Genomic DNA, 24,337 nt, shown 5'->3' with positions numbered 1-24,337 from the left:
GAAAGCACAGAATAAATCATTTCTACAAATAAGAAAAATTATAGGCAATGGACCCACTATCTGTGGTCAACTTAAAAAAAAAAAAAAAATCAAAGGTAGTATCAAAGTCAAAGAAAAGACATGTTATTGAGCAACGTTAAGTGGGAGGTCAGCAGATTGGACAGAACATAAGAAAAGAAAGCACAATTACTAAAGAATTAATAAGGAGAGAAAACTTATGGTATGAGAGAAAGTTAGTCAAAACAGTTAGGAAAACAGGAAAATTTTCTTAAGATATTTCAGTAAAGGAGAGTTAATAAATTAATTGTTGCCTCTAGAAGATGAGCCCATGGAATTGGTGATGGCAGATGAAGTGAATAGTTTTTTTTTTACATTGGTCTTCACTGAAAGAAATCAATAGCATCCGAGATATTGTTGTAAATCAGGAAATGAAAAAGGAGGGAGGAACTCAAGAAAATTGCAAATATTAGGGAAGTAATCCTGACTAAATTGTTGGACCTGCGAGTTGACAAGTTCTCCAGATGTGGATGGATTTTATCCTAGGGCCTTAACAGAAGTAGTTAGTGAGATAGTTGATGCATTGGATTTAATTTTACAAAATGCATTAGGTTTGTGGAAGGTTGTAGAGGGTAACATATTGGCATGGATAGAAAATTAGCTGGCTAACAGGAAGCAGAGAATAGAAATAAATGGACCTTTTTCAGACTGACAGATGTCACAAGTGGTGTGCTACAGAAGTTGATGCTGGAATCTCAACTCTTTGCAATTCATATAAATGATTTGGGTGAAGAGATCAAAGGTATAGTAGCTAAATTTGCTGATGATACAAAGATAGAAAAATGAGTTATGAAGAAGACACAAAGCACATGTAGGTTGGTTAAGTGAGTGAACAAAGATCTGGCAAATGGAGTACAATGTGGGGAATTGTGAAATTGTCCATTTTGATAGAAAGTATGAAAAAGAAACATATTATCTAAATTGTGAGGGGAGGCAGAGAGATTGTGGTGCCCTTGTGTACGAATGATAGAAGGTTGGTGTGCAGGTACAGCAATTAATCAGAAAAGATTTTTGATTTGAAAAATGTTTGTTTTTATTGCGAGGGGAGTTGAATGCAAGAGTAAGGAGGTGACACTTTGGTTATACAGGGCATTGGTGAGACTGGATCTGGAGTACTGTTTAGTACTAGTCACTGTACTTTCAGAAGGATGCTAAGACTTATACCTGGAATGAGAGGATTGCTTTATGAAGAAAAGCTAAGATTGTCTCCTAGAGTTTAGAAGAGTCAGAGATGACTCACTTGACACACACATTAACCCAGTCAAATCCCCTCAGGATAATGTTGAGACGATGTTTTCTCTTGTGGAAGAACCTTGAATTAAGGATCATAGTCTTAAATGGGCAACTCTTTATTTTTAAACTGAGACGAGGGAACATTTTTTTCTGGGGGTTGAGTGTCTTTGGAATTTCCTTCAGTAGATGCAGAATCTTTAATTATTTTTAAAGGCAGAGGTAGATAGATTCTTGATTACCAAAGGAATGAATGATTATTGAGGATATGAAGGACTGTAGAACTGAAGGTGGAATCAGATCAACTGTGATCTTGTTGAATGGGAGAGCAGGCTTGAAATGACGAGTGGCTTAGTCTTGTTTCTTGCTTGTATGTTTGTATGGCTCTGAATGTCACATAGCAAGTATGCTTCTCTGCTTGTAGCAGTGTGGAAAGATTTGTTGGTTACTCTGTCTACAAGCATTAACTTGTCCTTTACGTCTTTAAACTTTATAAATACCGTATTTATTTATAGCTGCTAATGGCTCTTTAAAAATGCGGAGCTGGATGGAACTACTTTGCTGTCTGACAAATTTGTACATAAGCTGTAATGTCCGGTTACAGGTTTTATCCATTATAGTTTTTGATAGTATATTGAGCTTTTAATCAAGTAATGTTTCTTTCTGAATGAGCAGGTTCTTGATGTTTCTTATAAGGAACATGCTGTTTTAAAAAAAAAATCCTTTTGATAAACCATGAAAATAGTGCTTGCAGTTTGAACTTAGTAAATCTAAAACTTCTAAGTTTCAGATACAATAAACAACCATACTGGATGATATTCCACATTTACTTGGTATTTTGTGTGGAGTTCCTTTGTTAAACCTAGTAAGATTCAGAGTGCTGTTAGTCCCGCAGACACATGGCAAAATTGTCTAACAGACAAGGAGTTTAATACCCCCAAACTAGGATTGCGGCATGCAGTCCATATGAAGTGCTGGTGTTCTAATGCTGGTGTTATTCTTGCATATAATTGCAAAATGTGAATTCAGGCCAATGTTCCAGTTCTAGAAACTGAAAAATGCAAATTAAGCGATGTTATAACATTTTGTCATTATCAGAAAATAGTAGGAAATCTATCCTCATAATAGGCTCTGTTGCATCACCTGCAAATATTTTATCAAAGGCTACCTACTTGGATCTACAGGAACTTATTTGACAACTGGCTTTTGAACATAGATCATTCTGTGCGAAACAGTAACTGTTTTCGCTAGATGTATTTTTTTCTTCCCTGCATCTGTTGGAATATTCCCATTGGAATTCCTAGGACAGTGCAATTGTTTACATATTACCAGATCATGTAGTTTTGATATTTATATTAAGAGTTTTGCTTATTAGACACAAGTAGCTGTAGGTCCCTTTCAGGTCAGGACTCGAGCATGCCATGTTGAAGGAGACAGAGATGGTGACCAAGTACACCAGCTCCAAATGCAACACCACATTGTCCTGAAAAGCACAAAATCAAGGCCAAGACTCAGCTCTAGGTTTAGGGTGCAGTTAATACCCAACAGCAGATTTTTCCTGCAGACTGCACAAATGAATCAACATGTATAATTTTTCTCAAATACTGTTGTGTTATCCATTGTATTTAACTTTTGTGTGGTTTATGTTTTGTTAAAAGGCTCAATATACTGGAAGGTTAAAGATACTCAAGATAAATATGGTCTGATGCAAGCTGTATGGTTATATTAATCATGTCAGCTTAGCTCAGCCAGTAGCACTGTTGGCTGTTGAGTTGAGCCCTTGACTTTGCCCCATATGCAAATAATTCAGTGCTGTGTTGCTAAAGATCTGTTATGGGATGAAATGTGACCTGCTTCAAGAAAACTGAACTGATCCCATCGAGCTAGCCAAAGGAGAGCAGGGCATGCTCTTAACACATTGACCAACAGGTCTCCTTCAAGAAACAGCATTTAGCTATTTATTCTCTCTTATGATATCTTGTGCCCCAGTTTGGTGCCGCATCTACTCGTGCGGTTTCAAAAGTAAATAATTGGTTGTAAAATGCTTTGGGTGATTTGCTGATGAGCTATGCTGTACGTTTACAGATTCATTCTTTACTCAATTTAGAGTTCATGTTGGATAAAAGTCCTCTAGATGACTTCAATTTTTTGCATTACCATCATTTGTTCTTAGCCTCAGAACGTCCAGTTTGTGCCTAGGGACAACTTGTTTAGATGTGATAAATTTAACTTGTGATCTGGTGTACATAATTTTACATTCTAGTTGGTAGTCAGTTTTTAAAATAAAAATATTTATTTAACCATTAACTTTATCTCAGCTATTCTAATTTTAGCAATACAGTGTTATTCAGTTGAACTTGTACACTATAGTGTTTTTTTTTCTTGGAATGCATGGAAAAACAGATATTGGAAAATGATTGCTATCTGTTTTTCCAGGGGAAGCAGCTGTTGAAGTCTCCTGGTCACTGCTTATACTGTCTGGTTGCAGCTTAGTTGTCCTCATCATCCTGCTTGTGAACTGTGCATCCTGCTGTAAAGAACAGGGAATAAATTTCAAGGTGAGTACATAGGATGCACCTTGGTTGCTCTGATTTGAATTTTTTTGATCAGCTGCCACATAATTTATTTACTGTAATCTTGAAGCTACTTACATTGTGTTGGCAGTGTATCACTTTAAGTGGAAATTGTGCTGCATTGTCCCACGTTGATTTACAGCTGGCTATTTCAGGAGGATTACTTCACAAATGAGATTTTAACTGGCTTGATTCAGATTATTTTTCTGTCCTCTGGTTTTGGGCAATGGCAAGAAGACATTGTCTGAAATTATCTGCCTAATTTCAGTTTATTACCATTTTTTTTCTGGGGATGAGCACCTGTAACTGTTGATGTATATTTCATCTTGCGGCTCTTACTTACATCAGAGCCTTGGATACAGATTGCATAGAGTGAATACCTCTTAAAGAAGACATTTTGTTTGGCTTTAGTTCTAGAAATATGTGCTGTTGATTCTAGGGGCTTTTAAAAGAAAATGGTCACTGCAGAGTCTAAACTGCTGAAGTATTTTTGCCACACTGTGAAGAAGATGCGGTGCATTATAGCGCTGTTTACAACATTGAGGTTTTGCTTAAAGCAGTGCAAGTAGTGTCCATGAGAATGCACCAATAACTGTTTTTATGTTAGCGTGTTGCTCACTTTTTCATTTCAGGAATTTGAAGATGATAACCCTGATGAAGAAAATGATTTCATACCACCAGCAGAAGACACCCCTTCACCTCCAGCACCTGCCGAAGTTTACACACTTACAGTTCCAAGTATTGTACTTGCTACTCCAACACAGTTTCAGTCATCTAAAACGCAAGGTATGGTCTGAATTTGACAGTTTATAAATATTTTAACATTGGTTAAATATCAGTAAATGTTGCTTGACAAATATGTGGCCTCAAAATTTCAGTTCTTATTTTTAGTTATAAATCATGGTTTAGAATCAGTTAAAATTTACTGCAGTAACCTTTCTCTTGGGTTGACTTTTACGCTAGTAAATTTATCTTGGTGAATAGCTGAGTCATACAAACCAGGAAGATCTTCTGTCCAGTCTTGTGGTCTCTACCGAACTTGCTGATTTCAGCTAGGGTGATGATATCAGAATTCCATTGGCCTCTCCCACCATGCATAAGGACAGACCGTATTTTGCAGAGTTCCTATTTCTTGATTGCCTTTAAGAAACTCATGCTGATGATGTGTGCCTATCTGACATTGGTAGAATTAAACCTGCTGTGATGCTCCCAGCAACTGACTAAAGTTAGTATTGCGGTGTACATGATGTCTGTCGGAGCAGGTACTAAGGTTCCTGAACGTGATCAAGAGTCCTGGAAAAATCTCAGGATGATCTCCATAACATTGGTAATTTATGAATATCACAATCTGTGAGGACGTTTTTGAGTAAAAGTGGCCCTGTTTGTGAGTCTTTGGAATAAAAACTGTGCACTAGAAAACTGAAGGGCTGCTAGCAGAATCTGTGGAGAGAGTGTTTCCCTTTCCACGGATGCCGTCAGACCTGCTGAGCTTCTCCAACCCACATTCTTTATTTCAGGGAGTAGATGCTTGTGGTTATGGCGCCAAATCAAGCAGGGTGCTTTGTCCTGGATAGTGTCAAGCTTCTTGACTGTTGTTGAAGCTGCATACACTGGGGAGTGTTTCATCACACTGCTGACTTGTGCCCTGTATTTGGTGTATAGCCTTTGTTCAAGTTAGGAGGCAAGTTACTTGCTGCAAGATTCCTCGCCTCTGACCTGCACTTTCTGGTCAATGGTAACCCCTAGGATATTGATAGTGGGGGATTCAGTGATAGTAACACCATTGAATGCCAAAGGGTGGTGGTTAAATTGTTTCTTATTGGAGATAGTCATTGCCTGACCAATGCAGAATTTTGCTTTTACATGACTCTTTGCAACACCCTTCCTAAAAAGGTGGTGGAAGCAGAGTCCTTTAATACCTTTAAGGCAGAGAAAAGGGGTGAAATGATATCATTGAGGTAGGAAAGTGGATCTGAGGTTGCAATTAGATCAACTGTGATCTTAATGATTACCAAAGCAGGTTCGAGCTGCCGCGAGGCCTTCTGCTACTTCATATGTAATTGCTGCATGTGTAACTTTTTATCTCAGTAAAATGCCAGCCTCTGAAAGGAAGAGCGAAATAAATTTGATTCACATTGGTTTGTTGTGGAGAGGGGCTTGTTTTCACTAATCTTAGTATGGGTCATGAAAATACAGTGAATTGACATTCGTTGCATGATTGATTGTTATCAACATGTCTGAAAATTTTAACTCTTGATGTTCTAAACTCCATTGAATTTGTTTACCTATAAATTGCTTGCAGTTTGGTAAATTATACATCAGAACAATAACAGTACTCTGAGTACCATTAACACAAAGTAGCAGTTTAAATACATACAATAAATATTTGCAAAATGTACTATGTCACTAAATATATTTAAAATAGTTGGCAGACACATCAAGGTAATAGTGAAAGTATAATTCAGATTTTAACTAAAAGTCTTCACGCGACTTGATGTCTTTCGGCACAGTGTAAACGTCCTGCTGTCTGCTGTTGTCACTTCACAACTTCCTTTGGAGTACGTAGGACATATATACATTTTAAGTTGGAAAAATGGTCGTCTCTTGTAACTAAAATATTTTTGCCTTTAATCCCCTAACCAAGTTCCTTATTCCACATATTTTTATAACATTTTTGCATTGATGTTGTTTATAGATATGTGAAAACTAGTAATTATTTGATCAAATATTTATGCTTCATGAAGTCTAATATTTTGCTTTTTGCTTAGACTACTACAACGATGAAGTATTTGGCATTTTTGTATCAATGTATTTTATGTGTCCTTTACATCATGATCCATTCACCAAAGTCCTCTCTTCCTTCCCCTTTCTCCCACTGATTAGAAATTGCTGTTGTGTATGCTTCATCTAAGCCTAGAGGTGCTAGTTCAAACTGTAAAACTTGGGATTTAGAAAATTTTCGGAAATTAAAGCTCAATGTTTTCCTGTTGGAGCTTTTTATAAAGTATGCTTCAATCATTTGTTTTGTTGTCTTGTAAAGGAATATCCTCGGCATCTCTTGCCCGTCATCATCTTAGCTACATCCAGGAAATTGGAAATGGCTGGTTTGGTAAGGTAAGCACAGCTTTTACAAACTAAAGATGAGTATACCAATGTGTTTTTAGTCAAAATGTGACTAAGTGTAATTCTGAAATGTATTTAGTAAATTTTTAGCTGTGCTTCAGACATTTGCTAGTAAAGGGAAAAAAATAGTGGGATTTATTCATGTAAATTAAACTATATTTAAGTCAGGTTTTAAATGTATAAAATTGTAAAGTGTGCAACCATTGAAACTAAATTTCATACCTGATTTTATGTTTTAACACCAAACATGGTTAAGCCATTTAAAGTAATTATGGGAATCCCAACTTCTGAAAGGAACAAGATGTTATTGTCGTTATGTTTGAATATCATACTTACTGCATACTGTCCTCCCATCTACAACTCTAACCCACCTTTTCAAGGACTGTTAGGGATTGACAAAAAAGCTGGTCTTGCCAGCAATGCTCGCATCCCATGAAAGATTAAAAAAGTCTGAGCACAAGGCTCTTGTTCGACATTAATAGAGGCGCTCTCAATCTAGTTCTCAGTTTCTTAGTAAACTTGTAGCCCTTGTATTGATGTGGCAAAAACCGATAATGTCCTTCAAGATTTATGAGTCAGTGACGTAGAAAAATTATCACTGCTGTAGCAGAGGGTGCTCCATGGAATTTAGGTGTATATTTTCTTTACCCATTTGTGGATTGTGGGCCTGGTGGGCAGGGCTATCATTTATTGACCATTCCTAATTCTGTTTGAAAAGCTGCCTTCAATTCTAACTGAGTGGTTTAGTAGACTATTTCACAGGGCAGGTAAAAACTAGTCGCCTTGCTGTTGGTGTGGAGTCATGTAATTGTCTACACCGTGGTAGATCTCCTTTGAATGTTTTTAGGGGCCACATTGTCATTTAAAAAAAAAACTATAGGTTAATGGACACCTTATACCATGAACACCAGCATTTTTGTATTCTAACTTTATTTACTTATCTGAACTTACTTCCTCAGTTTTGGTGGTAGGATTTGAAATTATTGTTCTGGATCATACTCCAGGTCTTTAAATTACTAGTCCAATAATGTAACATCATAATATGCTACAGTATCCTAATGTAATTATAATATATCTAACCTGAAGTTTAGAACCTGAAGTAACCTGGTGTTACTAGGTGCCCAAATGAAGTGTTCAATTTCTGAGCAATTAGCCTTTGAATGTAATTGTTACATGAAGGAGATGAAAAGTGGGAAATAACAGTGTGGAGCTGGAGGAACACAGTAGGCCAGGCAGCATCAGAGGAGCACGAAAGTTGACGTTTCACATCAGGACCCTTCTTCATTTCTGAAGAAGTGTCCCAACCTGAAACGTCAACTTTCCTGCTCCACTGATGCTGCCCGGCCTGCTGTGTTCCTCCAGCTCCACACTGTTATCTGTGACTCCAGCATCTGCAGTTTTTGCTATCTGTGAAAAAGAGGGAAATGTTAACTTTACTACCTCCTTTGGATCTGAATAATGCATTGAGGAAGGAACCTCTTTGTTTTTTGTTTAAAAAATTTTCAGAGGAGAAGAGATTAAATCAAATTTCACCTGTGGCTTCTAGGTCTGAAAGTTGAAGCATTCAGAATTCATATAATAAAATCATTCTGTTGGCAAAGAACAGATATACAGCACAGAACTGTTTGAGATTTTAATTTTAGATCACTAATTTTTGGCTAACTTTCTTTTAAAAAGGCATTTCTGAAAGCTGCTTTTTGGGGAAAATCAATTGGATTCCAGTTTAGTAAGAGACTAATAAAGAATGAAAGTGAATGCAAGCTCAGCAGACACTATCCAGTCCATGTTGTTGAACGTAGTGCAGTCTTCAAGCCTTATCAGTTCTGAATGCAGAATAGATTGGTGTTCAGTTATAGTACTTAGTGAAATTCCATCCTGTGTTAAATGTATTTTTTTTGGTTTTAAAGTAAGTTTGCAATGCAAGTCTAAATGGAATCTAGAACACTTGCATGAATAAATTTGAAGTAAAATGTTTGTGAGACTCATAGGAGCCGTGGGATTAATTGGATAGCTCTTTTAAAGAGCTGGCATCAGCACAATGGGCTGAAGGGCTTCATTCTGTCCCCGTAATTGAGAACATAAAAGTTAAAACAAAGTATAGGTTTGTACTTGCCATATGCAGTATAAACTAATTCTTTTTTGGACAAAAAACATTATTTGTTTGCTTTGTAGCATTTTGTTTTGTATGATTTCTATTCTATAAACTCGTGTTAATTGGCTTTATATAAATGTAGCACAATATGACTGTGGTTTAAATTGAATGCTGTGAGTTCAGGCACTTGAACTATTTTAAATGTTGCGGTTGGTTGGCTGGCCGCGCTGGTTTGTTGTTGTTCTGCAGACGTTTCATTACCCTGTTGGGTAATATCATCAGTGCAGCCTCAGATGAAGCACCGTTGTGTTTTCCCACCAGCGCTTCATCAGAGGCTGCACTGATAATGTTACCCAGCAGGGTAATGAAACGTCTGCAGAACAACAAAAAACCAGCTTGGCGAGCCAACCAACCACAACATCCACAACCCAAGCCAAAAATCTACTCCAAAACATTAGAACTAGTTTTAAATGCTCTTGCTTAGGCACTTTACAGCCTTTGAGACTCAGCAATGAGTTCTAGACTTGCAGATCTTTTCCCCCAAACTTTCACTTTTTGTTTGGATGATAGGTGATTCTGCTTTTCCTTTCTAGAACTATCTTTTCTGTGTTCTGTTACCATTTGCTTTTGCCATTGTATCTTTTGTTATTTAATGTCGTCCACCTTGCACCCCATCACAGAACTTCTGTTTTTCCCTCCCTACTGACCATTCCCTTTTGACCCCTTCCATCCCACTAACTGTCATATTTTACCTTAAAACCTGTTGTGTATCTAACTTGTTTCAATTAAGATGCAAGCTCATTGATTAACCTATTTCTCTCTCCTCAGATGCTGTCAGACCTGCAGAGTCTTTCTCAGCAATTTGGTTTTGTTTCTCAGTTTTAATATTGGCATTGTTTTGCTTTTATTTTAACTAATATGGATTGTCATTAGGTAACTTTATTTTTTGGTTTTCAAATAAGATAACATTTTTACTTGGAAACTTTGTCCCACTTGGTCACTGCATTCCAGATTTACGCCTATTTCCTGTTGTTGTCCTTTATCAAGAGTGAAGGCTTAGTTACCCAATCATTGTGATATGGACTTGGCAAGAAATGCACAAACACCCTTTGTTACCTGCTGCAATGACCTTGTCCTTTTCCACATTCCACATAATCGAGTATATGTGGGAAATTAGGAACTTCCTGTTTCAGAGAATTGAAGTATATAAAGTGCTTTCCTACATATTTTTGAAGGTTCTTCTTGGGGACATCTATGAGCACTCCAGTTTAGTTAGGGTGATTATTAAAGAACTGAAAGCGAACGCAAGCTCAGCAGAACATCGTCGATTCCTTAAGACTGGAGAGGCTTACAGGTTTGTTGTATTCTCCGTTTATATACTATGTCAAGTGCATGCACAATTGGGTAGATCTTTAGGGGAATAGGAAAAGGTAGTTAAGTTGGAAAATCAGCCATTATCTTGTTGAATATTAGAAAAAAACATATAGGGCTGTATGCCTTTCAGTTTCTTATATTCTACTAAAATTAAAGATTTGTAGTTTTCTGCACAACTTAAAGCAGAAACTTTTAAATTGTCTACAGAGGCTTAATTAGAAGTGGAAGGAAGGATTTTGAAGACGCTTGATGTTCTGATTCTATTAGACTGTAGATAATAGTGTAAATTAAAATTATTCACTTGAATTAAACTTTGTTCTTTATAAATGAATTCCTTATAAATGAACCCTCTGTGCTGCTTTGTTTTATAACAAGAGATTTATCCCAAAGTAAAACTTTACTGGGTAAATGTGGGAATTAAGGCAGTTTAAACTTGACTTCTGCCTCCTTTAATTGATTCATGTATTAATAATGACGAATGTGTCACTTCTGTGTACTTGCCTAATGAATCAAAACTGCTTAAGCAGATGTAGATTTTGCCAGACTTGTATTTGAGGTTTCCGTTGTACATATACAAGTCATATCCTCTTTTATGAACCTTACTTTGTACCTGCAAGCAAAGCAATTGACCACATTTCTATGCTGCAATGAACGTTCATTCTTAAATTTTTTTCTTTGTCAAATGATTGAATGTGTTTACTGCAACAAAGTGTACTATTTTGGGCTCTGTTAAACACTTCGTTTCTGTATTGCAAGTAGAGATTTCCTGTTAGACACTGTGGAATATTTCAAAGACTGAACAGATCTTGTCAAGGATTTAATAAACAGAATTGTGCATTCAGAATATAGTTATAAGAAAATACCTGGTTTCTTATTATTTCCTGTAACTCTTTGAGTATACAAATTCGTAGTCCATGCCAAACAACTTTAAAGTGAGTACCTATGCAGTCTGATTAGCAGGTTGTGCAATTATTATTGTAATGTCTTTACTAATAACCTCTTCTGAATTTAGATGCTCTTTCTAGCCAGTAAACATTGTCTCCTCCAATTTCTGTCATATGGCATTTGTGCCACTAATGGTGCCGGAAAGGAATGCTTTCCAAGGACTTTTTTTCTCGGCTTCCAGCATTTGTTATATGAGTGTGTTCTCAAAATCTGAAGTCTGCCTAAATGCAATACTTCGGTGCAGTCTAAAACTTAAATACTAGCACAAATTGGGGGATTCCCAAATAAAATTTTTGCAGTCCTTCTTATAATCTACTGAATTCCATTAAGTGCTTTTTATGGCACTTATATTTACCTTTTCTGAATTTATCAATATCTGACCATGCCTCATTAACAGTTAGTAAGTCATCTTTTCAATAGATTTTATCCATGAAAGTTAACGATTTGTCTAAAACTTCATGCATGTCCAAATAATCTGTCTCTAATTCTGAAAAACGTTGCTTTTAATCCTGCTCTTGTGTGGTAGTGAAAGAGCCATGGTAATACTTTGTTTGTTCTTTACTAAAGAAGTAATACAAGTCTGCATGGTAATTTCATTCTTTCACTCCATTCACAAAATAGGTTGGCACTGATACTTCAGATTTTGAATCAATCATCTCTTTGGTTACAATAATGCTTTATTTTCAATCTTTAACTTGAAAACATCTAACCATTCTCTGCTACCACTGTTAAACAGAGGTTAAAGGTTGGTTGTTAGAAAGCCCAGGCATATACATTTCTAGTCAGTTCTTCCAACTCCCGCATATCAAAACTCTCTGATTACTTGTTCTCCATTTATGTATACACCCAGTCAAGTTCTCACTGAATCATCCCATTAATCAATATTCATCATCTAGTCCCTGATTACATTTGGCCTCAGACATCCTTACCAGACTATACTAGATGATAACGTGCTAAACAAAAACCGAAACAACTGCGAATGCTGTAAACCAGGAACAAAAACAAAGATGCTGGAAAAGCCCAGCAGGTCTGGTGGCATCTGTGAAGGAAGAAACAGAGTTAACATTTCAGGTCTGGTGACCCTTCCTCAGAACACAACGTGCTACACCTGCATATTAACTTCATTTGATTTATTGGTGATGACACCCAGGTTCCTTGTATATCTGTTTACACTTTCTGACCTCTTAGCATTTCAGAAATGCTCTGCACACTTGTACTTCCTACAGAAATGGATAACCTCATTTTCCCACATTTATATTCTATCTGCCATGGTCTTGCCATTCACTAAGTCTATGCAAATCTTGTCAAAGTTGCTTTGCATCTTCCTCACAGCACACATTCCTACCAAGCTTTGTGGCATCTGCAAAATTTGATATATTACATTTGATCCTCCCATCCAAATCATTGGTGTATATTGTGAATAGCTGGGGTCCAAGTACTGATACTTGTAGTATTCCACTAACCTCAGCTTATCAATGCAAGATTCACTAATTATTAATCTCTTTTCTGTCTGTTAGCCAATCCTTAATCCATGCCTGTATATTACTTCCTAACTTGTGCTTTAACTTTGCTTAACAGCCTCCATTTAGGGTCAATATCAGAAACCTTCACAAAATCCGAGTATACTACATCCTCCTACGCCTCTTTATCAATTCTGCTAAAATCCTCAAATGAACTCCAACAGATTTGGCAGTTCAGATCAATATTACCCAAGAGTCCATTTTTCATATCGTTTATAATATATTCTAATATTTTCTGTACCACTGATGTAAGATGTACAGGTCTGCAGTTTCCTGTTTTCTCTCTCCCTTTCTTCTTAAGTAGTAGCGTGACATTTGCTACCTTCAATCAAGGATCGTTCCAGAATCTACAGAAGTTTGGAAAATGATTACCACACATCTATTATCTCCATAACTACCTCTTTTAGCATTCTATAATGTAGAATATCCCAAATATTTTGTGACACTGTAGTTGTACAAAAATGATGCTGGCGGCTGGAATTTTGTTGACATAGTAAACAATCAAATACTTTAATAAGATAGATGAAGTGTAAATTACCAAAATCATTTTGCACCAAACAACTTTGCTTGCAAGTTAATTATCATGTCTAATTACAGGGTTTTGCAGCACCCAAATGTGCTTCACTGCTTGGGACAATGTGTGGATGCTGTCCCTTACCTGCTGGTGTTTGAATTTTGTCAGCTGGTAAGTAAATAGCCAGCTGTTGATACCTTTTAATTTTTTAATGTTGTTATCTGCAACATGGTTTCTATTGCTCTAATTGCTTCTAATGGTTTGAATGTTTTTTCTTCAAATCTGTATTAGAAAGTAGCTTAAGCATGCTGCATGCAGAACAGGGCACAGTACCAGTTAGAACAGGCTCTCAACCGGTTGTTTTAGGGTGGTAGCTGCATAACTCCCATTCCTGAGTGTTGATTAAACCTGTCCTTACAACAGCTGGTCAGAGGCAGTTATGAGACCTGATATTGCAAGTCACAACCAGATTTTTCTGACCTTATTCAACGTAAATATTCCCATTGGGAAGAGATATATTAAGCATTTTCCTAATCAACCAATGAAAATTGCTTTGCATTGATGATACTTTCAGCTCAGTGATTTTCCTAAAGATACACAGATTTCCTTAAATACTTAAATTTATTAAATACTTAAATGTTATCAAAGTATGTGCATTGTGGATTATTTCTAATTAAGAACTATTGCTACTTTTGCAAGTTCATAATGTAGAAAATTGTGTATGCTAGAAAATTGGCTTTTTGATGAAGGATCAGATGAGATCATAACCTAGAAGAGTTTGAGTGATTTCTGAATGTACTGTTAATCTTCATTTGAAATTACGACTGTATACATTCTATCACTTTTGATGTTTTCCACCAGTAAATTAAAACGATTTTGAGTTATAAATTGTGCAGAATCAATTAATGTAGAAATGTGAAGGTAGTCGTGGGTATTCTTGTGATTCATAGGATGAGTGTGAAAATTTTATAAGTATAAAGCTAAAAGTCAAAGTAAGTTCAGATGCAGAAACTGCATGCTGATTAATCATTGTACATTTATTTCATTTGGAACCTGTTACTAGGTGTGTGTGAACTTTACTTTCCAATTGTTATGATAGTTATAAAGAGTAGTTTACTTTGAATGGAACTTGGGGATCACCTAACATTTTTTGCATATACAGTATACAGTATGTAAGAAATTGTCGTCTTATACATGATATTGAAAATTTTATTTTGGAGTTAACGTTTTCTAAGGTGTAATTTGTAAATTAATGGAATTTTGTCAATTTAAATCATTTTTATATTTGGTTTCTTTTACTTCTAACTTGGTGACTGGCAGGGTCAAAATATATTTCTTTTTCAGATGCTTCTTGAGATTTTCTTGAGAGGTACTTTTGGTTTTAGTGCTCCTTTATTCTCACAAATTAATTTAGGTAATACAGTCACAAAGGAACAATATTCTCTATTTTATGTTGATGTTTGGGATATTTGAATTTGCACAGAAACAGAATTAGTAGAATTTACCAATAATACCAATAATGATCAAACTTCCACTAAATTTAAAATTGCAGTGCAGAAATAAATCATTGATTTCCTAGACTGCACAGTAACTAAGTTGGCAACGACAACAGGCGCAAGTTAACCACTTTTTTTCCCAAATATCTGACACCCTGGCGTACACAAAAAGTCATCACCCTAACTGCACCTGCTGCAGACTGGTAAGGTCACAGTCAATGTGTTTCAGTCTTACCTTATATAGATCAGGCTGGAACATTTTTCAGCTTCAACAAAGTAATGAGAGAGGAGATGTGGTTTAACAGCTGCAGTTTCAGGGTACTGCTGTTAGGGGAGGAGGAAAGCCAGTAACACCACAGAGAGGTGGCGGGTTGATTGATTTGTGATTGAAAGCTTCTAATTTTTTGGCAAAAGGAATTAACTGAGAAACAACAAGAAAAGTGACAGTTGTGGGGAATAAATGAAGTCATCTAATTAAATAATGTAAGTAAACAAGTCGCTAGAGTAAGGGAAGTAGGGTAAACTTAGCATAAGGGAAGTAAGTGTTGGACTAAGACATGGTAGCTGATGGGAGATCACGGATCCTACTAGGGTCCTAGATGACCATTTGTTCAGAAAGTACTCCCAGCTGCAGAAACTTGAACTCAGAGTTTTGGAGCTTAAATGACAACTAGAGACACTGTGGTACATCTTCAAGGCTGAGAGTTATGTGAATAGCATGTACACAGGTGGTCTAACCGCAACTCAAAAGCGTGGAGGAAGAAAGGGAGTGGGTGGCCTCCGGGCAGTCCAAGCAAAACAGGCAGGTATTGCAGGAGACTCCTGGACCCACTTTCAAATACGTTTTCCATTTTGGAAATTGATGAGGACGCTGGTTCTTCAGGATTATGTTTTTAGCTCAGGTAATAATGGTCCTTTTCTTTAATTTTGTTCCAAATTCCTGACGTTCCCTAAACAGGATCTTTTGCTTACTCTTGCTTGTGTTGGTCCCAACATGGATCACACCAACAGGATATGGTTTTTTTATTCTGTTGTCCCTACTTGTCCTTGAAGGGGAAGATGAGCTGCCTTCTTGAGTTGCTGCAGTCCATGTGCTGTAGGTAGACCCAAAATGCCATTAGGGAAGTGTTAAAGTAATATTTTGCACCTGTTCTTAGGAAAGAGACCAAAGCTATCCAGGCCATGGGGACAGTCTGTAGAAGGGTTCAAAATTTATAGGGTAGAAATATAGGATAGACTGTTGTACTTAAAGAAGGGAGGTGGTGGCTGTTAGGGTACAGGGGTGTCCCTCTCCTCTACCTTTCAGCAGCCTCCCACCTTCCCATCTCATTTCTTCCACCCTAGCAAAATCTAGTTACCTTGTCAAAGGTGTGTTACTGTGTCTGCTGCACTTTTTCATTGCTGTCAGTTGTTGCAGATAATGCAAGTGATTAATTTTCTGTCTGCCATTTACACTAAGCTATATGTATGTACCAGACTACCAACTATAGCTCAAGCCTGTGTGCAGTAAAAACATGTATGTTGCATATGGAATTGCAATCTGTTGTCTGTTTAGTGTCATACTTTGCCTTGGACAAATATGCTGATTTTTGTTTTTTGCTTCTTCGTAATCAGTTAGTGGTGACCACCTTTGCTGGGAGACAGTGGTAGATCATGGCAAACAAACAGGATCTTTTTGATGATGAGTGGGTCCAAAGTTGTGCACCTTGATGGAAGATGGATATCAGGTCAATGGGTTTAATTCCAGATTGAACTGGTCATACCCAGTTTTCTACTATGCTGGTAAACACTGGTCTGAGATCCTGACTCATTATTGGAAAGCAGAAGCACAACCTGTTACGGAACTGTGGGATTCTTGCCCTTTTGCTTCCAATGGCCTAGTGATTCAGTATCCTAAATAGTAGTGTGGGGTTGACTTAGTGAATGATGGGAAAGATCACGTGTGTGGAAATAGTAAGCTGAGTGAATTCATTCATTAAACTCTGTTAGTACCTTGCACGCACACACCCACACCCACAGTGGGATGGAGGGTTCTTGCTAACTCTTGTCAAAACAAAGATAACTGGGACAACAATGTGCAGAGCTGGATGAACACAGCAGGCCAAGCAGCATCATAGGAGCAGAAAGGCTGACGTTTCGGGCCTAGACCCTTCATCAGAAATGGGGGAGGGGAGAAGGGGGTTCTGAAATAAATAGGGAGAGGGGGGAGGATCAGAGATAGTACTCCCATGAGTGACTCATTTCCTCTATCATTCCTTATCTCCACCCTGATCTCCTGAACCAAGATAATCTCTAACTATTGCATAAATGCCATCCTTGATTAACAGTGCTACCATTCCAGCTTTACCCAGCTTCCTTGTCTTCTTGACTGTTATGGCGGAAGTGTCGGATCCACCCCACCAACCTCCAGATCCAACGCATCATCCTCTGACACTTCCGTCATCCACCCCACCAACCTCCAGATCCAATGCATCATCCTTCGACACTTCCGCCATCTGCAATCCGACCCCACCACCAAAGACATCTTTCCCTCCCCACCCTTATCTGCTTTCCGGAGGGACCACTCTCTCCATGACTCCCTTGTCTGCTCCACACTCCCCTCCAGCCCCACCACACCCGGCACTTTTCCCTGCAACCGCAGGAAGTGCTACACCTGCCCCCATACCTCCTCCCTCACCCCCATCCCAGGCCCCAAGAAGACTTTCCACATCAAGCAGATGTTCACCTGCACATCTGCCAATGTGGTATACTGCATCCGCTGTACCCGTTGTGGCCTCCTCTACATCGGGGAAACCAAGCGGAGACTCGGGGACCACTTTGCAGAACACCTACGCTCGGTTCGCACTAAACAACTGCACCTCCCAGTCGCGAACCGTTTCAACTCCCCCTCCCATTCCTCAGACGACATGTCCATCCTGGGCCTCCTGCGGTGCCACAACGATGCCACCCGAAGGTTGCAGGAACAGCAACTCATATTCCACTTGGGAACCCTGCAGCCCAATGGTATCAATGTGGATTTCACAAGCTTCAAAATCTCCCCTCCCCCTACCGCATCCCAAAACCAGTCCAGCTCGTCCCTGCCTCCCTAACCTGTTCTTCCTCCCACCTATCCCCTCCTCCCACCTCAAGCCGCACCCCCATCTCCTACCTACTAACCTCATCCCGCCCCCTTGACCTGTCCGTCCTCCCTGGACTGACCTATCCCCTCCCTAACTCCCCACCTACACTCACCTTTACTGGCTCCATGCCCGCCTCTTCGACCTGTTTGTTTCCTCTCCACCTATCCTCTCCTCTATCCATCTTCTATCCGCCTCCCACTCTCTCCCTATTTATTTCAGAACCCCCTTCCCCTCCCCCATTTCTGATGAAGGGTCTAGGCCCGAAACGTCAGCCTTTCTGCTCCTATGATGCTGCTTGGCCTGCTGTGTTCATCCAGCTCTGCACCTTGTTGTCTCGGATTCTCCAGCATCTGCAGTTCCTACTATCTCTGATTCAAAGATAACTGGGATATTCCTTTAGGGGGAAGAGGAAGGAGAATATCTGAGTGATTAGAAATTCTGTACAAAGACTTCAAAGATGCATCAAAAACTGGCTGACCGCAGTGGGAGAATATATTCTTGAATTTAATATGACTATTACCTTGCAATATAAATTTGAGAGGGATTATCCTAAAATAATTGTTACTCTGAAGTGATTAATTTTGTGCAGAGGTTCTACAGAATACTTTACTGCTTTGTTTAAATAAATCAATGCAGTTAATACTAATTTAACTGAAGTTGATTATCTCTCGCTGAAGTCTAATGCCATCTGTTGGCTAGACCTCTAGGTGAATAAATGCATGGATTATCAATTGTATAGAATAACAGTTAAATATAAAGGAAAATATAAATTAAAGAACTCGCATTTGTATGCTGCCATTAATGTACGAGGGTTGTTGATCGTCCTGGCATTTGCTATTGGACTTGTTAAGATTCTGGACTCTTAAGTACATTAATTAGGTCATTTGATCACAGAATTGTTATGGTGCAGACGGAGGACTTGTGGATAATAAAGTAATAACTGACTGACTGCATTGTGAAGTTCCAATAACTTGACATTTGTGGATGTGCCACTTGAAACAAATAGGAGAGAGAGAATGAATCTATTCTGTATTTCACTGGTTTGAAGATACAGGAAAATAATTCACTGAGTCATCTTTAATTGCCTCAATAAAAATTTCTTACCTACTGTTTAGGAAAATGTTCATATAACATCAATCTGCTGATGGATAGCTCTTCCCTTTTTAGATATTCTGCAGAAATGTTGATAATTAAGTGAGTCTTTAGCTGTACATGAAGTGATATGAAAGTCAGTACTACCTGTACATTGGGAAATCAGTGTAATTTAGGGGAGCACAATAAGGTGGATCTCAAAAGCTGTAGGGAAAAGCTGGAGTGGCTCAAAGTAGAGAACTGGAGGCTGGTCACACTAAGAAAGCATGCTATAGAGGGGCAGGTCTTTTAGGAGCAAAGTAAAACTTGAAGAGTAATTTTATAGTTTGTATCTTCAGTGCTACGGTGGAGACGTAGAGCATTTGTTGCAGAATTATTGGAAGTTTGAAAGATGATCACTTATGCACCTATTATCTCTATAGCCATCTCTTCCAACACTGTAAAGTGAAGGTCATCAGATCCTGTGGATTTTTAAACTTTCTAATTTCTGCAATACTACTTTCTTACAGGTGCTAACTTATTTCAGATTTGACTATCTTGCAGGACTTCATTTCAAGGAGACTTTTATTGTGTCTTCCTCAATGGAGACAGAGATGCAGTACTTATTTGACTTCCCTACCACTTCTTTTCTTGGCAATATAAATTTTCTTGTCTCTGCTGTTAATAGACCCACATTTTTCTTTGTTAATCTTTCCCTTTTTTGTATTCTTTTGAGCCTTTTATGATTGATTTTTATGTTTCTTGCTATTTTACATCCATATTCTGTTCTCTCTTTCTTTGTTGAACCTCCTTTGCTGAATTCTAAAATTCTCCCAATCGTCAACCATTGCTTAAATTCTGTCAATCCTTTTAATGTATTTTCCAATCCACTACAACTGACTTCCTCCTTGTATCTTCATAATTGCCATTGTTTAGATTTAAGACCTCAGTTTTCATATTTAGCTGCAACTTTTTTAAACTTAATGGAAAATTTGTCATGCTAATTGCTATTTCATAAAGGTTCTTTTACAACAGGGTTATTAATTAGCCATTTCACATTGCATAAATGGTCTATAATAGCCTATGCCCTAGTTGGTTTCTCTCCATATTGCTCCAGAAAACTACCTCAAACACAGTCCAAGAATTCTTCCTTCACAGCATCCGTCCTCAATAAATTTAACCAGTTTGTATGTAGATTAAAGTTATCCATGATTACTGCATTCTCCTTACTACATACACTTCTACTTTCTTATTTTATTCCATGTCTTACATTACCACTATTGTTTGATAGCCTGTGAACCACTCCTACTGATGTTTTCTACCCCTTGCTGTATCTTGCCTCTATCCATGCAGGTTCTGTATCCTATCATAAAGCTTGGAGATCCTATTGCTTATCAACACCATCCTCCCTCCTTTTCCTTTTTGTTTATCCCTCTTAAATAATGAATATAATTTAATATTAAGTATCCAGACTTTGCAAAGTGCTCAGTCATGTTTTTCGCAATGACAATAACTCATACCCTTTTAAGCCTACCTTATGATCTCTCTCTAAACTGAGTTCTGGCAAGATTTCAGTGTGATTTATCTAATCTACAGCAGAAGAAAACCACAAGAATAATTCAGATTTGGCCCCACTGTCCTGTCTTCCTATTCCAAAGTGTGACGGTTTCTGCCACAACCAATACCTGTGAGAAAATATTCAGTGTTTCAACATTATGCTTGAATAATGATATCTTACTTCTTCTCTGTCTGTGATTGAGTGTATTCTGAGTTTCACAAGTCCCTTCGAAGTCACTTCTGTAAGACTGCCTAGCGGGATTTCAAGCCATGTTAATCACTGATTGACATAGACCTTGTGCAAACCAATGATTTTGCTAATTGTAACAAATAGGACTGAATGTTCTTGAAATATTCTTTTATAATGTGTCGAGTTGTTGGAACAAGAATCCCTCTCTGCTTATCCGGTAGGAATAAATGTAACAATATTGCAGTCAAGCTCTCAATCAGAGCTATTTATAATCTGCTGCAGGGAACAATAATTAAGTTGAGTAAAGTTTATGAAGTTGAAATGCTTGACATACAAGAAGGTGTAGTTGGCTTCAGTCCTTATATTTCAGGTACATAGTGGTATGCCCATTCTGAACTTTTAAGTTCTGTTGAAGCTAAAGCCTAAAAGTCAGGGTTTGAGTGAAGATTTGTAGCTTGGGTGCTGGTTGTAGATGTTGGTGTGTTTGCCGAGCTGGTGAATACACTAACATCTATAAATGCTGGTTTTATCACTCATTAAAAAATTTCGGTTTTGTGGGTGACTATATTTGTAGAGTGGTTTAAAGCTTTTGGATGCATCCAAAATATTCTTGAGCATTAAGTGGGGTTTTTTGTGCCATGTGCATCAATTTTAACATTTATGCAGTTTTTCTTCATTTGAACTTATCACATGATCTATATTTGTCTTGACTAGCCAGCCCTGAAATTTACCGTGACTCACTAAATTGTGATTTTTATTTTATAGAATCCCTACAGTGTGGAAACAGGCCATTTGGCCCAACGTCCACACTGCCCTTCCAAAGAGCATCCCACCCAGACCCATCTCCCTACCCTTTCCCTGTAACTCTGCATTTCCCATGTCTAAGCCACCTAACTTACACACCCCTGGACACTACGGGCAATTTAGCATGGCCAGTCCACCTAACCTGCGCATCTTTGGACTGTGGGAGGAAACCAGAGCACCTGGAGGAAATCCATGCAGACACAGGGAGACTGTGCAAATTCCACACAGACAGTCGCCGGAGGGTGGAATCAAACCCGGGTCCCTGGTGCTGAGGCAGCAGTACTAACCACTGAGCTACCATGCCGCCCAAAAATAGTTTTATGCCTGACATTAAAAACTTGATATTTTATTAGTTGTACTTGTCAGAAATTTTCTGTTACACAGAAGTCTAATTTTGGCAGCATCCTAAATTAAGGGGTTTCCTGACAGAGTAAAAGACATATCAATGTTCTGATCTGTGCTTATGATCTAATATGTGTTATAATAAGGTGGTTCATATGAATGTACATGATGCGACTTAAGTGCCCTATATTCAGGTCTATTTAGACACTTTCTCTGGTTCAGTGCTGTGAATGAATTGAACCCATCTTGCATTTTAGAATTGACCAGCTACTTCTCAAGATTTGCATAATGTACTAAAACCCTCGATCTAAAAACATTATTATCCCCTTGACATACAAACAAGATATTGTGAACTTGCATGTGCCATAAATGGAGTTCACCAGTAGGTGGAACTAATGAAAGTTCTGGTAAGGTGAGATTGATGGCAAATGTAGAAGCTGGTTTATTTTCTAGAATGCATGTGCCTGAACAATTCTGGCTTTTAAACATTCTTCCAAAATGCTTCTTTTAACAGCACAAAACAGGATAAACAGCGCACTATCCTGAAAAATGAATTTTTTTTTTAAAGAACCGTAGAATACTACAGCACTGAAGTAGCTGTTTAATCTTTCAGGTCTGTGCATGTTCTTTTGAACAGCAATCAAGATAGTCGTCCTCTCCCATCTCTTCCCAATTCCTACATTTTTTTCACCTTCAATTATTTATCAAATGCCTTGAATCTCCAACAGCCACTCTATCAGGCAATGCATTCCACATCTTAACAGCTCTTTTATTTTAAAATATCATCTCCTGCCTTGTTCTTTTGCATGTCACCTTCCAGCTGTGCTCTTTGTGTTTAACAGACCAATATCCGTATGTTGATTTAAGCAGCAAAAGATTTTCAGATTTGCAAAGGCTTTATGTAAATCTATAGTTAACACAAACACCAGTTTCCACTTTCCTTACTGATTCCTTTCCCTCACCAAACATTTTGAAGTCTTGCTGTATTTTGAATTTTAGCCCTTAACAACTCAGTTCACCTCAGTTGTGACACTGTTAACATTTACGGATAACATATTAAACCAAAATCCCCTCTGGTGGCATGGCCAGAAATGTAACATTGACGAAGTTCACTAACTTCACAGCTTGACCTCTGTCTTGCATTTTAATTATAACCACCTCGAGAATGTGGTGGTGGTGGCAGGCTGCCTTTTTGAACTGCTACAGTCCATTTGCTGTACGTAGACCCACAATGCTATTAGGGAGGGTGTTCCAGGGTTTGCAACTGAAGGAATGGTGATATATTTCCAGGTCAGGATGGTGAGTGGCTTGAAGGGGTTCCACCAGAATTTTCTGCTTTTAATCCAAAGATTAACTTCTCGGATGTAGGGTAGATTTGGAGCTTATCTCAATAAAGTGTATGTAGTGAGGATGTTTCCTCTGGGGGGCAATCAGGAATAAGAGGTCATAGTTTTAGGTTAAAAGAGTGACAGATTTAAAACACATGAGGAATTAGTTCTCTCGAAGGATATTTTAAGCATCTTGACCTATGTGCTGATGGTTTAGTTAGCATTTACCTAAAACTAAAATGTTGAGCTTGTTTATTCACAGTGTTTAGTTTATCCTAACTTTACACTCAAAAGTTTTATATAAGCCAAAGAAAGGATAAGAAAAATAAGTTTTTGCTCAGTGAGTTAGGATCTGGAACTAGACACCTGTACAGGGAATAGAAGCAATTCCTTCTAATTGGATTTGGATCTATATAGTTATCATCCATTACAAGTATTAAAGCTATTCAACATATAATTTCACATAACCTAAAGGAGTGCAAAGTATTCTCACTCCAGTGATGTTGAATTGCTGTGGTGTGTAGAGTCAGGAGTGAAATACTTTGTAAATGGTTTGAGATGTTGACAAGATTATAGCAGTTTGATTTTGGCTCCATGTAGTTTTTGAGAAAATAATAACAGTTCTTTAATGCAAGACAAATAAGATTAATAGATAATCATTTAAATAAGACTAGATGGGCTTGGACAATAGAACAGCGGAAAATATAATTGGGATATAGCTTATTATGAACATTAATCACAGCAGGCTTTCTGGTATGCATGATATTTTTGGCAAGAAGTTGGATAAGTGATTGACTCTGCTGTAAATGAGCACTCTTGTAAGAGGAACCTCCTGACTCAGTGCACTTTGTTCAAACATGTAAGCCTTCCTATTTGACATGTACTGCAGTTCACCAGTTGCTGAGTGACAGGCTGTCTTATTTCAGTGGGGAAAAAAAAGCTAGTCTCTTTTGCCATCGAGGGTAAACTGCACTGTTATCTGTTGTTATTATTCTTCCATTA

General features: G+C 37.9%; 1 protein-coding gene across 3 annotated transcripts in view; it reads left to right on the top strand.

Annotated features, from left to right (window-relative positions):
- lmtk2 (lemur tyrosine kinase 2) overlaps positions 1-24,337 on the top strand; it is a 105,260-nt gene that overhangs the window by 32,166 nt on the left and 48,757 nt on the right. For 2 of the 3 annotated variants that reach the window (XM_048609444.1, XM_048609446.1), the window contains 5 exons: positions 3,724-3,845; positions 4,493-4,646; positions 6,901-6,974; positions 10,311-10,429; positions 13,512-13,599. In XM_048609444.1, the coding sequence (XP_048465401.1) occupies positions 3,724-3,845; positions 4,493-4,646; positions 6,901-6,974; positions 10,311-10,429; positions 13,512-13,599 (557 nt within the window). Of the gene's footprint in view, positions 1-3,723; positions 3,846-4,492; positions 4,647-6,900; positions 6,975-10,310; positions 10,430-13,511; positions 13,600-24,337 lie in introns of those variants that run through there. The other variant, XM_048609445.1, reaches the window with a different exon arrangement.

Source organism: Rhincodon typus, chromosome 21 (assembly GCF_021869965.1).
Source record: "Rhincodon typus isolate 14 chromosome 21, sRhiTyp1.1, whole genome shotgun sequence".
Taxonomy (NCBI): domain Eukaryota; kingdom Metazoa; phylum Chordata; class Chondrichthyes; order Orectolobiformes; family Rhincodontidae; genus Rhincodon; species Rhincodon typus.
Note: the sequence above shows the minus strand (reverse complement) of the source record. Positions and strands in the feature narration are given on the sequence as shown.